Source organism: Ambystoma mexicanum, chromosome 8 (genome assembly GCF_040938575.1).
Source record: "Ambystoma mexicanum isolate Mex_15411 chromosome 8, UKY_AmexF1_1, whole genome shotgun sequence".
NCBI lineage: Eukaryota > Metazoa > Chordata > Amphibia > Caudata > Ambystomatidae > Ambystoma > Ambystoma mexicanum.
The window spans coordinates 348,770,383-348,785,703 of record NC_090929.1 but is presented as its reverse complement, the minus strand read 5'-3'; the positions used below and the strand labels follow the sequence as shown (position 1 = coordinate 348,785,703).

The window sequence follows — 15,321 nt, the reverse complement described above, 5'->3', positions numbered from 1 at the left end:
CTGGTGTCGCCACTCCAGGACCAAGGGGGAGTGGTCCGAGAGCACTCTGGCCTTATACTCCACAACCATCATTTCTCCCACCAACTCTGCAGCAGCGAACATATAATCCAGCCTCGTGTGCAGGTTATGTGGGGCTGCGTAATGTGAGTACTGCCTATCTGCTGGGTGTAGCTGCCTCCAGACATCCTCAAGTCCAAAGTCTTTCAGCAGGGCCTGTAACGCCTTTGCGGCCGGAGTGGCTTTGTCTGGCCTGCCAACTGATCTGTCTATATTAGGATTTAATGTACAGTTAAAGTCCCCCCCCCCCATAGGATCCTGCCACCCAATAGAGGGCTAATTTTAACATATAGGGTCCTGAAGTAAGCCGCTGTATCGTGGTTGGGGGCGTATACATTTATAATGCTCACTTCCCTGTTCTCCAGCAAAACCCTGCACCACTATCATTCTGCCCTGTGGGTCCATTGTAGCCTGAATCAGCTGAAATGGTACATGCGGGGCCACCCATGTGATGACTCCCCTCGCGTAAGCTGAGTATGCAGCTCCTGTGGTACTCCCTCTCCACTTTCTTTTGACCACCTCCAGCTTTTCCCTAGTAAGGTGGGTCTCCTGTAGCAATGCTTTATCGATCCTCATCCTTCTTAGGTACATCATTACTTTATTACACTTCAAATAGCTGTTGAGGCCCCTCACGTTCCAGGTCACCACTCTAAAGTCTACCCGATGCCATCTGTGGGATATCCCGCCTCCCCCCTCAGTTTCCCCATCTGCCTGAAATGACACAAGATTTGGCTCGTTCCCCACTCGCTTCCAACAAAAACTCCCTAACTGACTATCACCGCCTCGCCCCCCTTCCCAACTCCAAACCACTGCACACAACCCCTTCGCCCCCCCACCCAACCCCAACAAGTGCCCAGCTCCATCCCTGGATCTCCGGCTCTCCCGCGTTTGGTCCTACCTCGGAATGCCGAGGTCAGGAACCCGGCAGGGTGTCACCGGACTACCGGTGACCTAACTAATCTACTCGTTATGGGGGTATGAGGGCTGATTCTGTAAGGCTCCTGCACTTTTATCTGAATTTCTCGTGCTCACGGATTATGCATACATATATATCCCTAGTCGAACCCACTAGCAGGCTATGTCCTGTACTATATTCAAGTCCCAATGTCTTGGACTGTTACACAGCGGGTGTCACATGTTACTTATCTTATCTGCGCCTTCTTCTGTCTGGATACCCGATTTCTGGGGGCAGCTCTGCGCATCCAACCATCCCATAGCGTCCTCCGGGATTTCAAAAAACAAGGTTCTCCTCTTGTGGAACACCTTCAGTTTTGCCAGGTAGATCAGTATATACTTGTGGCCTGCTTCACGCAATCTTCTTTTCACGGCCCCGAAGTTCATGCGTCGGCGGTGCACCTGCAAGGTGTAATACGGGTATGCGGTTATGTTTGCTGACGCCCTTTGTATGGTTCCGCCCTTCCGGAAGTGTTCAAGGATTTTTTCCCGATAATTCAGGATCTTAGCTATCACCGGCCTAGGGGGGGGTTCCCTGTGGTGGCTTCCTCATCAGGGCCCTGTGCACCCTTTCCACAGCAAACCCCTGGGACAACACTCCTCCGGTTATCTCCTGCAGCAGCATCGTTTCAATGTACTCCGTGGGGTTGGAACCCTCAGCTCCTTCAGGCAATACGATACGTATGTTGTTCCTTCGGGCGCGTCCTTCCGCCTCCTCCGCCCTACTTTCCAAGTTGCCCATTTGTTGCACTAGGGTGTGAAGTTCGGATTTGTGGGCTGCGCACGCCACCGTGTTCGGGGCCACTTCTTTTTCTAGGTCACCCGTGCGTTCTGCCAGCGATCTGACATCTTGTCGGAGAAGGTTCACCTCCTCTTGTACTGCTCCAACTTTGAGCTCTAATGCCGCTTTCAGTTCATTCCTGTCCAAACCTAGTTTGGTTTCCCAAGCCACTTTCAGCTCAGCGATCACCGCGAGGATCTCCTGGTCTTTGCCCATGGTGTCCGTTCCACCGGCGGGGGTTTTGTCTTTGCACCTGGCCCCTTCTGCACCTGGCGATGTTCTAGCGTATTCATCCAGCGTGGGTTGCTTGCCCTTTGCCCTAGGGAGAGTAGTCATCGTGGAGTGTCCAAGCTGTGTGTGCGGGCCCAACAACCTGTGGCCTCTGGTCTTAATTAGGTTAGGTTGCTGTTAGTGTCAGGACCCGGGCAGGCAGTGTTAAGGGTACCCTCAAAATATCGGTTCTGCTTCTGGAGTGGGTTGTGTCCTCCCACTTGATTATTCGGGCTGTTCAATACACTCTACACTTGAGCCCTAGGCCTTGTTGGTCTAGGTCCATGGGCCCACGCCCAGTGCCTGCGTAGCTCCCCTGGTACATGTGTGGATGTAGGTGGCAAAACTGGCCTCTTGAGCTTTTGTTTCCGTTGCTACAGGGGCATTCTGTTAGTTATAGCGGGCGTGGCTCATGCTGCCCATCCGCCCCACACTCCTCTGAGTGCTGCACTGGGTCCATCCGACCAAACCTACACCCCATCCAAAGTGAGCATGCCTTGCCTCTGCCACGTATACTTGTAGTGCTCAGGTCCATGCCGTGTTGTGTTGTCTTACCGCTCCCAGCCTACACAAGCCACCCTCATCTGCTTCTCAGCAGGCGCAAAGTCCAGAAATATTTCCCTTCACACATCCAAGCCCACTGAGTGCGCTCCACGAGCGTGAGGTCATAAGCTCCCTATCCGCACCAAAGCGGGATGTTTAAATGTGCTCCTGGTGCCCAGCGGACCCAAGTTCTGTGTGCCCGAAACGGGCACTTGGCGGAGGGTAACGTGCAACATGCAGCCCATTTGTCCAGATCTGCAGAGGGCTGTGCTTTCACTGCTCTTGAGCTGCCTCACTTGCCTGCCCCGCGGCCATCGCCTCTATCCGGCGTTCGTTCAGTGACACTTATCCTCCGGTTCCACTTGCCGCCGCATTCCGCGACAACCGCTGCTCCATTACTACTTTGTATCCGTGCAGCCATTGTCTACTGTTATATTCCGCTGCATACCCGATCCTTCTTCAGTACGGCGCGGGGGTCCTGATTCCCTCTGCTGTCTCTACTCAGATGGGACCCAGAACAGCTCCCGGTCAGTCGCCATTTTCTTCCTTTGTCTCCATGGTTGCGTGTGCAGTGCCCCATCCACTCCAATCCTTGTGCGCTCTACCACCGCCCCCAAGGGAGCTTATAATGCACCGCAATGTCCGTTCCGCATATGTGCTTATGACAGCGTGGTTCAGTGATGCACCCTTCTGTGCATGTGCTTTTCTGCTACAGTGCGGATTAGAGTGTCCTGTTCCGACACTCCGGTCTCCGCTGTGGATCCCCTGCGCGCGGATGGGGGGGACACTGCTTCCCGTATCTCAGTGAAGCCAGTTCATTATTGTGCATGTAATCTCCGCCCATTCGAGTTCGGCAGTTGCATTAACGCTGATCGGGCTGCTCCTTTCCTTTGTTCTTAATAGAACACCATCTTGGATTTGCTGTCTGCAAAGCGTCCCAGACTTCTCATATTGTGTAACTGTTAAGACGTAGTGTACTTCAGTTCAAAAACCCACTCCTGCCCAGCTCCATTACTTAATAGGGTTGCACCTTCCTTTTTATTTGGCGCGGATGCCTTTCTCTGCACTGTAGCTTCGAATCATAGCAGGATCGGCCGGAGCTCCACCAAGAACACGTCCTCCTACATGGCCCTGTAGCCCACTCAAGGTTAATGTGGCTTGCCCCGACCAGTTCACCCAGGAACCTCACCGGTGAAAAATCTGTTATACCCCATCGGAGTAAGGGGGCCCATCCTCCGGCTTAAGTTTTTTAGCCCACAATGCTTTGTCCCAGTAGCAAAGTGTATTTGTTGTTGAGTCTAACAAGTGGAATATCCGTAGCATACTGCTCCAGTTCGCACCACCCCTTCTCACTCGTCTGTGAAGTCCAGTGGAACATTGAGGCCAGTTGCGCCGCCATGAGATACCGGTTCATCTGTGGAACCCCCAGGCCCTTCATACCCAGGGCCTTGTGCAGAATCTGTCTAGACACTCGTGGCTTTCTACCTCCCCAAATAAAGTGGGCGATTCCTTTCTGTAATAGGTGGATCATTTGTGGTGGAATCCATATCGGAAGATATCCAAAAGCCCCGGAATGTTGGCTGCAAATAGTCGCTCATAAGTGGGGGGCAATTTTACTCCCAAATACTCCATTGCTTCTTGTTCCCAGAGTAGAGGGAAGGACCTACACCACTGCTTCACCATTGCTGGGTCCTCCATGACGTTAAGCGCCTTTGATTTGGCATAGTTAATCCGAAAACCAAAAGCCCCACTAAAGTCGTCCAAGAGAGCTATCATCCTCGGAATTGAACACTCCGTATCACGGACGAACAATAGAACATCATCTGCAATTTTATGCTCGACTCCCTTAACGTGCACCACCTTTACTGCTGGGACCGATCAGTTTTCCTGTGCAAGAGGGAGCCTCTTGCACAGGATTGCCATCGCAAAAACACCAGGGGTGGCAATGGGCATCCCTGTCTGATACCCCTCCTGATATAGATAGGTCCTGAGAGACTCCTGTTGATCTGTAATTTCATAGTTGGAATTTGAAAATGAGCAAGCATCATTTGCGTGAAGGTTTCCCCACACCTAGCTCCTCCAATGTGAGCCTAAGGTAGTTCCAGTCCATACCATCGAATGCCCTTGTGGCCTCCAGAGCTAACATGGAGAATTTTTGCTTGTTCTCCTGCCCTATAATGTCAAGTTCACCACCCTCTGGACGTTAACTTGTGTATGCCTACCCATAATAAAACCAGCCTGGTCTGGATGTATGATTTTGGGCAATACTTCCATCAAGCGGAGGGCCAGGACCTTTGCATACAATTTAGCATCCCCATTGAGTAATGAAATAGGGCGATAACTAGAACAGGATGGTAGGGTCCTTACCCGGTTTTAGCAACAGTGTGGTCGTAGATGGACCCACCTGTAAACTCCCTCGTATCCAGTACTCGATTAAAGAGTCTGGTTAGAGGGCCAGATAAGATATTCTGCAACGTTTTATAATATTCATTCCCAAATCCATCTGGTCCAGGGGCCTTATTCCCGGCTAATGAACCTATTGCCCGACTAACTTCCGCCTCTGAGAACAGAGCTTCCAATGCTAACCTATCTTCATCCACGATAGGAGGCAGGTTGAGTCCCCTTTGTTGGTCCCCCTCAGCTAAACTTTCCCCCCACCAGTGCCCTAGAGTAGAAGTCATGCATACTTTCCATTTCATATGCCTCTCCCCACATTAGCTCACTTTCCCCATTTCTCAACTGTATAGTACAATTTTAGGTTGTGCTGCTTCCTAAGTTTGGCCCCCAGGAATCTGTTTGCCTTGTCCCCTTTCACATAATATGTTTGCTTCGTTTGGAGTAACAACTGCGCTGATTAGTCTGCTAGGTGTGCTTCCAATTTCGCCCCCTGGTCCTCATCAGTGTCCGCCAAGCTTTCCTAGATACAGTAACCTTATGCATAGCCTCAGTTTCCTCCTTTTCAAGTGCCACCCGCACCAGTTCTTTTCCTCGCAATCCTCGCAGGAAAGCTGACGTCCTCGCTATGAAGTCCCATACTGTGCCCCAGTCCACCCCTTCAGTATCATTCGCCCAAAAGTAATTTCTCAAGGTGTCTTCCATATGAGTCAGCACTGATAAATCCCTTAATATTAGAGTATTCAACCGTCAAGGTTTACGGACCCCCGGGGCACTCACCATTGGGTCCAGCTGGAGAATCGCTGGGGCATGGTCCGATAGATATCTTATCCCAATCTCCAGGTTCGTCACCTGAGGAATGAGGGTGTCAGAAACCAACACCATGTCAATGCAAGAAAATCCCTTATGCACAGCAGAGTAGTGTGTGTATGCCCTGGACTGAGGATGAAAAAAGCGCCATGTCTCTAAGGTGCAGTTCCCTAAGAAATTGCGCCAATGCTATTTTATGTCTACCATAAGCCTGGGTGGGAGGGAGAGTCTTGTCCATGAGAGGGTCTACCACACAATTAAAATCCTCCCCTACCATCACCTTACCCACACATCTTCTCGCCAGCTTTCCCCAAAGACTTCCAATAAAATGGTCCTGCTTCTCATTGGGTCCATAAACAACCGCCACCAACGTCACTGACTGGCCGTGCAGGAGCTCCCCCACCACCAGTAAACGACCCTCCAGGTCCTTATGTGAAAACTGTTTATTGAAGTCCACATCCCTAGCAATCAGTATTGCTACTCCCCTCTTTTTTTTGCCGCTGGAAGCAAAGTATTGTTTGGGGAATGCCCTATGCCTGAGTCGCACCTCATCTTTGGAGAGCAAATGTGTTTCCTGCAGCCAGGCTACTGTAGTGCGCAACTCTGTTAGGCGCCTCAATATAGAGCGCCTCTTGACCGGTGAATTCAGGCCATGAACGTTTAAAGAGACTATATGGAGATCATCCATCAGCCAATCCCAGTCCGAGTACCTTCAATTACTTCCTGCAATGGCCCAGCCCCTCAAGTAGTGAACCAAGCCTCCACCCCCACCACCTTCCTTACCCCTATAAACCCAACAACAACCAGAGCCCCCCCCCCCCAAATCCCCATAAAACCTTGACAATCCTCCATTGGGTATTTGCACCACCCAATGTGATAAGGGCTACTCCGGACTGTCACTCCTGTCCCTTCTCTTCCCCCACACCCCTCATTGGCATTGAAAATCCTTCCCAAGTCATAGTGTCAAAATGCCCAAATGTTAAGGCCCATTCTCCACTTGCCGAATGTTCTGTGATAACGGCCAAACATTAGAGTACCTGGCATCACTCTGTCATCCTTTTCTGTGTCAACTATATCCTGTACAAGTATAACTGAGTCACGCGCCCAGATACCTGAGGGTTTGGCGTTATACAAATAAATATGCACCTTTGTCCCCCTTATTCCTCCCCTTCGGGTGTAGGAGTGTCGTTTTCCATCGTTCTTTCTTTGCCGGTGGCAGGGTTTCTTCTTTGTCCTCATGATCCGCTTTCGACTTTGAGGGGTGACCTTCTTCACACCCCTCCATCAAGCCAGCCACCTCTTCTTCTCTGGAGGTCGAGTATTGTTGCCCTTGCCATTCAATCTGCAGAGCACAGGGGAACATCCATCATTAGCTTATCTTGTTTGAGCGAAGCAGGCCTGTGACCACACGCAAGCATTTGTTTTATGAGTGTCGCTTGCCCCATATCCTGATATAATTGTAATTGTTTATCTGTAAAGTGCTTATACACAAGTGAAGTGCTTCAAAGCAAAGGGGAACAAGGGCACACAGTCATTCTTAGGCCTTGAAGTTTCCGAATGATCTAACAAAAATAACTAGCATAATAGGTCAGAGGCATTTCTACTAGTGCAAGTGCATGACAGGAAGGAATGAGAGAAGGCGGCGGGGGGAGAGGAAAAGAGCATAAATCAATAGACTATCGTGCTATGCCTAGCGAATTGTCAGATAGTGCAAGTGCATGACAAAGAGTGGGGAGAGAAAATGGGGTGGGGTAGGAGTATACCAGAGTAGTATCCCTGAATCTCACTGGTTCTTGCTTATGTGCCTCTCTGATTACTTCCTCCTTCACCTGGAATAAGTGGACTCTGGTCAATAAGTCTGGGGCTAGGTTCCTGCTTACTTGAAATGAGGGGTACACTTGGTGAGTGCGGTCAAGAACTATCTCCCGTTCAAAATGTTTCATGCCCTTCAATCACAGGAGAGAGTTCCAGCCTTTGCCTTCTTGCCCTTGCTGGGCCTCATGGCCTCCTGCATCCTTGTAGTTGCGGAAGCCTGACTGCACATGAGGTTGCTTCAGTGACATCTCTGTAGCCATTGGTCTCAGTTCCTTGGGCTCCCTTCAGACCTTTAGAATGTCTTGGCCAGGGTACACCAGGACTTAGCAAGGTAATAATCCCTGTGTGACAAAAGCGTTGCTGTGGCAAACGGGGCCAAAACTGAGAGACAGGGATGAAAGGTAGGAGTGCTGATTCTGGCCCTGGTCGTCTTCCTTCCTTCCGTAGAGGGCAAGACTTTGCTGGTCCTGACAGACAACACTGTGGCCACGCACTACCTCAACAATAGAGGTGGTGTGGGGTCCTTAACTCTGTGCAGAGAAGCAATGCAACTGCGGTTCTGGCTTTGGAGAACTGTGTGTCTTTGACAACAGCTCATCTCGCTGGGACGAAGAATCTCATAGCAGATGCCTTGGGGCAGACAGACTTCGACCTTGCATGTGTGGGAGCTCGGCCAGAAAGTTCTGGAGGACATTTTCTCCCAGTGGCGGATTTCTCAAGTGGACATCCTTGCTTACAGTGTGACCAGTAAGTGCAAGTTGTTTTGCTACAGGGAATTTCTAGTCAGGGTGCTTTAGGGGATGCATTGACGGCCGAGTGGACTTGCAATGCCCTCTACGCGTTTCCGCCAATCCTTGTAATTCCACTGGTTCTCAGGAGTCCGCGCCTGTTTGGGTCCACATTGACTTTGATCGCTCCAGACTGGGCCAGGAGAATGTGGTACCCAGAGTTGCTGGGCATGTCCATCTGCCCTCCCTGGCGCCTTCCACAGAGAGTGGACCTGCTCTCCCAGTCAGGAGCGTGGGTGGTGTATCCGAACCTCAACAGCCTGAAACTACATGCCTGATGGCTGAGATCTAAGCAGTGGGATTTATCAAATTACATCCTGGACGTGCTCCTCATCTCGGAGGCCTGCCACCAAGTTCATTTATGTATTTTGGTGGCGTACATTTTCAGCCTGGTGCCAGGAGAGGGATCTGTATCCTTTTATTTGTCCCACATCCTCTGTTCTGAATTGTCTGTGTCCTTTGGCCCGGGTGGGCTTGCAGATTAGCACTATGATTGTGATATCCCCTCTGTTAATGCAATTTTGCGGAGATCGTGCAACTCGTTTCACTGATGCAAGTTTGTTCCGGCATTAGATTTGAATTTGATTTTGACATTCCTTATGGGCACTCCATTTGAGGCCCCACATTCTTGTTCTTTAAGCTTGCTCACTCGAAGATTTTTTCAATGGCCATCTCTTCCATGGGACTGGTGATTGAGCTCCAGGCTTGGTCTGTTGAACCCTCCCTATTTGTTTTTTCCATGGAGAAGGTGACGTTGAGCGTGAGACCATCCTACCTCCTGAAGGTGGTCTGAGGTTTCCATCTCTCTCAAAAGATCCATCTTCCTGTCTTTTTTCCTCTGCCTCACCCTTCCAAGGAGGAGAAAAGATCCGATCAGCTGGACCTGGTGCAGGCCCACAGCTACTACGTCTCTCGAACGAGGAACGGCAGGCTAGATGGCAAGCTTTTTGTGGGTTATGCTAGTGCGCGTGCTGGCAGGGTTGTGACCAAAAAGAACCTGTTGAGGTGGATCATCCTCTGCATTTCCGGATGCTATGATCTGGTTGGTAAGGACGTGCCTTAAAGTCTGAGCCTATTTAACCAGAGGGCTGGCCGCCACCTTTGTCCTCCAGAGAGGAGTCCTGGTTCTGGACATTTGCCAGGCAGCTCTGTGGACCGTGCTGCATCTGTCTGCAAACCTTACTGCTCGGATTCCCAATTAGGGCAGGACGCTTGTTTCGGCTGGGCTGTCCTCCAAAGCGTTTTGGTATAGGTGGTGCCCTTGCTCTCCTCCCTCCACCAGATCTATGTACTGCTTTGGGAGTTTATCATGGATGAGGACTCCATGGAAGGAAGGAATCCATTAGAAGACTTAATTATTTACCTCTCTGTAATGTTCTTGCTGATGGATATTGCTTCGACTGATTCCTCCTTTCCTTCCCCACTTGGCTGAAAGCTAGTACACCTTTTGGTTCTGCAGTCCCTCAGAGTGCTAGAGAAAGAGTGGCACTAAGGTCACAGGATGCGGCACCTCTATATATACTTGCCCTGACAGATCTGCCGAGCTGCACCACCTGGTGGCTGGAACGTTTCTGAAGAGTAACTGCGCTGGTGATAGATATTATAGAAGAGGAATCCATTGGGGGAAGATCAAACTGAAAGAACAATACAGAGATGTAAGTAATGTTCTTCTTTTTTTCAATTCTCATCACTGTGTGAAGCACCTAGACTTTGAGATGCTCATGCTGCAGTACCTAATGCTGAGCAATTGACATCTAGTTTAGAAACAGGGTGAAGAAATTAAAGTAAGCCTTCCTAAGATCTTATGATGTGAAAGTCATCACATTCTTAATCCCAGCTACTTGTCGAGTGTATGTGTTCATGTTATGTACTGCCAACAGAATTATTGAGCATGTTCACAGTTCTTTTTACATTTTCTTTCAGCTCAAGCAACGGAAGAATGTACTATCCTCTCCTCTTATGTACTACACAACTCCTTGGCTTATGGTGCCGATTGGTGTAAAGCATCATTGACAGATTTGTCAGCTTACAATGAGGACACTGCATCCCTCGCTGGCAGTGAATCCGAGATGAGAGGCCAAGGAAGTAGCATACAGGAGGCACAGAAACTGGAGGTGCAAGTACAGAACCTGAAGATTTCCTATGAATCCCCCACTGGTTGTTTTGACCTGATGGTCGAGGATGAAGATGGTGTCTATGTACCAGAGATGAGCGATACAATAAATAATATCCCAGTCCTGGAGCCCAATGCCCAGCGGGCTCCTACTGGATGTGGAACAGGTTACAGAGAGCAAAACATACTTGCAACCTGCTCTTTTTATGACCATGTCTTGCACGTCTGGAAATGGGAATCCAGCCCAAGGGAGTCTTTGCATGAACCCCTTTCTTAATTTTATATGAAGATTGCACTGTTATTTTATTACAAAATATTGTTTTCATACATGAGAACAGTTTTACCGTCTTTTTTAGAATCTGTGCACTATGGAGGAAAAAAGATGAAAAGTAAAGTATAGCTTTTGTTCCATATTATTGTGTTTTGCGCTTCACAATCCTACTCTTTCGGACAGTGCTGAAAACAAAGGGGGGATGATACTGCTACCAAGTGAATTAAAAAAAATAATAATAATCGCACAAGCAAAAAAAGAAATTGCTTGGGATGCACTTTTATTTTTGCTGTGATATCAAGACATGCGTCGGTCACCTTAGTCACAAAGGTGACCTACACATTTCTGGGAGTCTGCATCAGCGCATACGATGCTCAGGCCAGCCCCTTACATACATTAGTGTGGGAAGCACTAATGTAGGATTGGCTTTGGGAACCCACTTCGGTGCTGGGAGCACATTGCACCTTGAGGGCCCCTTAAAGGGGCTGTCATTGTGAAATGGGTCATGTGATTGACAGAAATGCAAGCAGAAGAGCAACAGTTAAAACTGCTTTAGTCCCACTTTAAAAAATAATGCATGAGGGGGTCCAGTGTCCCGTTCATAGATTGTACACCCCACTGCACAGGTTACAAACGGGCGAAGGGGAATGCCTTTGTTTTCTGTGCATTTTAAAGGCCATCCCATGCCCGAATTTGGGGAGCACAGAAACTCTCCTGCCCACCATATGCGTTGCACATTTGTGCACAGGGGAAAAAGGTCGTTTGAACATGTGCGTCTGTACATTGTGATGGGGGGCAGACAGGGCCCAGTGAACGGGGCACGCTACGCGGCAGCGCAATAACATAGACACACACAGAGTGTCTACAGTGCCTGACCAGAGACTGCCTTGGCGGGCTTTCTAGCTCTCCTTTATTTCCTCTACACACGTGGTCTCTACCGACCACGTCATTCTCTGTGTCACGTGATTATCACACACATCATACATCCATTTGCTTTTTTATGAACCGCACGCAACTGTTTTTGGCGCAACTGATGCTGATGTGCTAATGCATCCTATTGCTTGCACCAAAGAAAACTTTTTGTGAATATGGCTCACAGTCCCTTTCTAAACACAAAAACCTCAATGGTCTGTGTATTTGCTGCTCTGACCATTCACAGGTCAAGTTAAATTCATGTTAAAACATGCCTTTATTGCCCTTTACATTACAAATTACACATTAACCAATAACAGCTCAACATTCATTTCACATAGTGAAACAGCTGAAATGTTCCTGCAGATCAGCCAACTATGCCTCCTTCCCATCCTCCACCATCAGAAAACTTGGGTTTGAATTGACGTGTTTTGCCAAGTTAAAACTTTGAGGTCTTCAGTGTTTTATCTGGGTAAACAGAGCTCAGGATGTTGACTGCTCTGAACTGGACACTCAAGTCTAGTGTAAACCACACACATGATAGCTTTGAATATCAATGCATTTTGTTAAGCATGGTTGTTTCCCAATGTGGCATACGTTGCCTAGCTTCAGAGTATGATATTCTACAGCAGTGGAGAGATTTTCCCTGACAATGTGTCAACCTCCATTTGGCAACGGGTAGAGTGTCTAAAGTGTGTGGGCTGTGCCACGCTCTGTGAAATCAAGCGGAGGCCTCGAAAGACATGTGTCAAAACAAGTAAAAATACATTGTGCAACAGGGTTTGGCATACAGGTCAAAACAATATGGTTAGGTCTCCCTAAAAGAATTTTAGGGTGAAGAGAACTGACCAAGTGCAAGAAATAGCCACAATGTTTAGTGCCAGTCTAACAGGGTTGTCAACCTGAGGCACAGTTCCACAATAGCTTGTGTTCAGCATGGTTGGCTCTAAAAAAGTCTGAAGTTAATCACAGTTCCTAGAGTATGGATACCAGATACCAACCAAGTCTCTTTATTTATATGGACCTCTGTTTCAAAGACAGTGGCTCTATGATATGCTTTTCAGCTACTTGTGTTTTGCCCCAGAGACCCTCATTTGCAATAGCGGTCTGTTGGGCAAAAGAGGGCTTTGCTGGGCTGTGGGCGCCCACTTTCCATTGACAATGTATGTCTTCCCTATATGTCTTGAGTTTATTTTCAGGCCATAATCATTCTATCCACTCTGCAAAAGCTAATCTCCCATGCATCTGGTCATTGGGAATCTTGATTCTGTCACCTTTCTCCCTACAGGTGTGTGATTTTTCTAAAGCCTCCCACAGGCTTGGCTTCATTCTAAGCTTTTGCACGCACCTGCGGGCCTACTGCTGGTCTCGGGTGCCCAGGGACCCTCTGTACTATCAGACATTGGCTCGTGCTTCGTATCCTTGCCAGTCCCACCAGATCTGGAATATGGCTCCTGGCTGGCATACTTCTTTTTCATTCTCAGTCTCTCTTTGACAGCAAGAATTTGTTTATTGTGGTTGGACTAGCCAGTGCCACCACGTATGGATGATGCATGCCTAACTTTTTTCATACCCGTTTGCTTTCTTAGAGTTGTGTAGGCTTGGGACCTGCCAGTCTTTAGCTGTCTCTGCCCCCAATGCCTTGGCTCCTCGCAAACTTAAAACACAAGTGGTGCTGCCTCGCCCCTCTTAGCCCTCCTTTATCTTTTAGACCTCTTTCATTCGTTGATTCTCTGATCCTTAGTCTCCACCACCTTATACCCACCCCTCCATCACCAGATGGCACACAAACACATGCACTCTCTCTCTCCTTCCTTCTTCTGATGGCTCCCTTCTCAGACTGTTTCCTTTACTTGACTTTTATTTCCTCGTTCTTCCTTCTTTTTTCTTCCCTCCTCCGTCCTTCTGATCTTTCCATCTTAGCACACGTCAATTACCTGAATTATTACCCTTCCTCCAACCTCCTGCTCACCTTAGCTCTGCTTTGCACTCTGACAATCTCCTAATGACCCCAAATTCCTAACCAAAATTAAACCTCAGTCACATTTTTTAAACTCTTGGTAGCGGGCACAATAATATTGTATGAGCCCCTGGGTGTACTTTTCAGTCGGTCATGGTTATTGGTTCATGGCATTTAGCCCCACTAAAAGTGTGACTTATCTGCTCCCAATAAACAATGTGCACGCTGAAGACAAAAACGTGCTAGGCGGCCATCTTGGAATCAGGTGCCTGATTTTTACCATGGCTTTCTGCACCTCCGGCATGCTTTTTCTTATCCCGCTGTGTCTGGCGTTCATGACTTGAGTCACCGCCACCGACTCGATAGGGATGGGTTAAACGGCGCGCTCCACAGAACATGAGCACAACATTTCTTTGGTTCACAAGCAGTGATCTGTGTTTGCATGATGTCTGGGTTCTTTGGGCAACACTATTATTCTTCCTTTTGAGTGGTTGGCTCCTCTTCAGAGACTGAGAATAGGGAGAGGCCCTGAGGGACAAGCCATATACCACCTCTGTGGTTGACATTACATATGTGTGGTCTACCCTATCCCGCAGGGTCCTCCTTGCCAACGTTTATGTCCACAAATCCGAGACTTGCACAGTTTTCAAGACATTTTTCCAAATGTGTATTTGTACCACATAAAGTAGTTTTGTACTGCACACCTAATCTCTAAATCTAGTGCCAATTTGTAATACAGACATTACAACCTTTTGCCACCTTATTGTTACATGCATAACTGATTCATTGGCAATTCTATATGCCACCTGGTAAATTAGCTGATGTCCAACATGCTTTATTTCAATTTCCCCACCCAATTTCAGCCCAAAGAAAAATGTACTTTAAACCGATCGGATAGCACGGACAAATGGTATCCGACAAAGCCCCTTTCAAAAACGCCTTTAACCTCTGCCTTAAAGACGTTGTGCATGTAATGGACTTGTCTGAAAGGCTATGCCAAAAAGAAAGTGGGCCACAATGAAAAGAACAGGATATATTGTGGTGTTTAATTGAATTGTATATGTTCCATTTTATTCATACATGGACAAAGAAACAACCTGTCTCGCCAATGCTGGAGTTATTTTACAAACTTTTTAAACGATATGAGCAATAAATATTTATATAGAGAAACAAATTGTAATTTACATTTTTAACCACAATGTTTAGTTTGGCAAAGTTAAATTGTTTACAAAAATAAACTTGCAACTGTTTCAACAGCAATAAATATATCTGAGCATGAAATGGTCTTTAAAACATGCTGTTCTTGAACATTCCTTTTCCAGGGCATGGAAGAATGCACATTAATCGTTTAAGCAATTTAGAGCAATATCCTTAATTTAAAAAATAACGAATGTTTCAGAAATCAAAGGGAATGGTTGAAAGGGGCGTGTCAGAGTGAAGTCTAGTATGTGGTTGGTGTACTGGACCTGAACATTTCAAAAATTTGATTTTGCCATGGTTCAATATCTCTGGTCACTGTAACAAGAGGTTTATTTTACAGCATGCGCTTCTACAGGTATGACGAATGCAAAGTTTGCAAGTTGAGAATGAAATAACACCATGAGGGATTACTAAACATAACTTGTCCACCCTCCCATTGTGGTTAGAGGTTCT

The 15,321-nt window shown here is 47.9% G+C and overlaps 1 protein-coding gene across 1 annotated transcript in view; it reads left to right on the top strand.

Moving 5' to 3' along the window:
• DPH7 (diphthamide biosynthesis 7) overlaps positions 1 to 14,949 on the top strand; it is a 486,602-nt gene extending 471,653 nt beyond the window's left edge. The window contains exon 10 of the mRNA XM_069609800.1: positions 10,336 to 14,949. Coding sequence (XP_069465901.1) covers positions 10,336 to 10,802 — 467 coding nt within the window. The 3' untranslated portion in view covers positions 10,803 to 14,949. The remainder of the gene's footprint in view (positions 1 to 10,335) is intronic.
• The last annotated feature ends 372 nt before the right edge of the window (positions 14,950 to 15,321 follow it).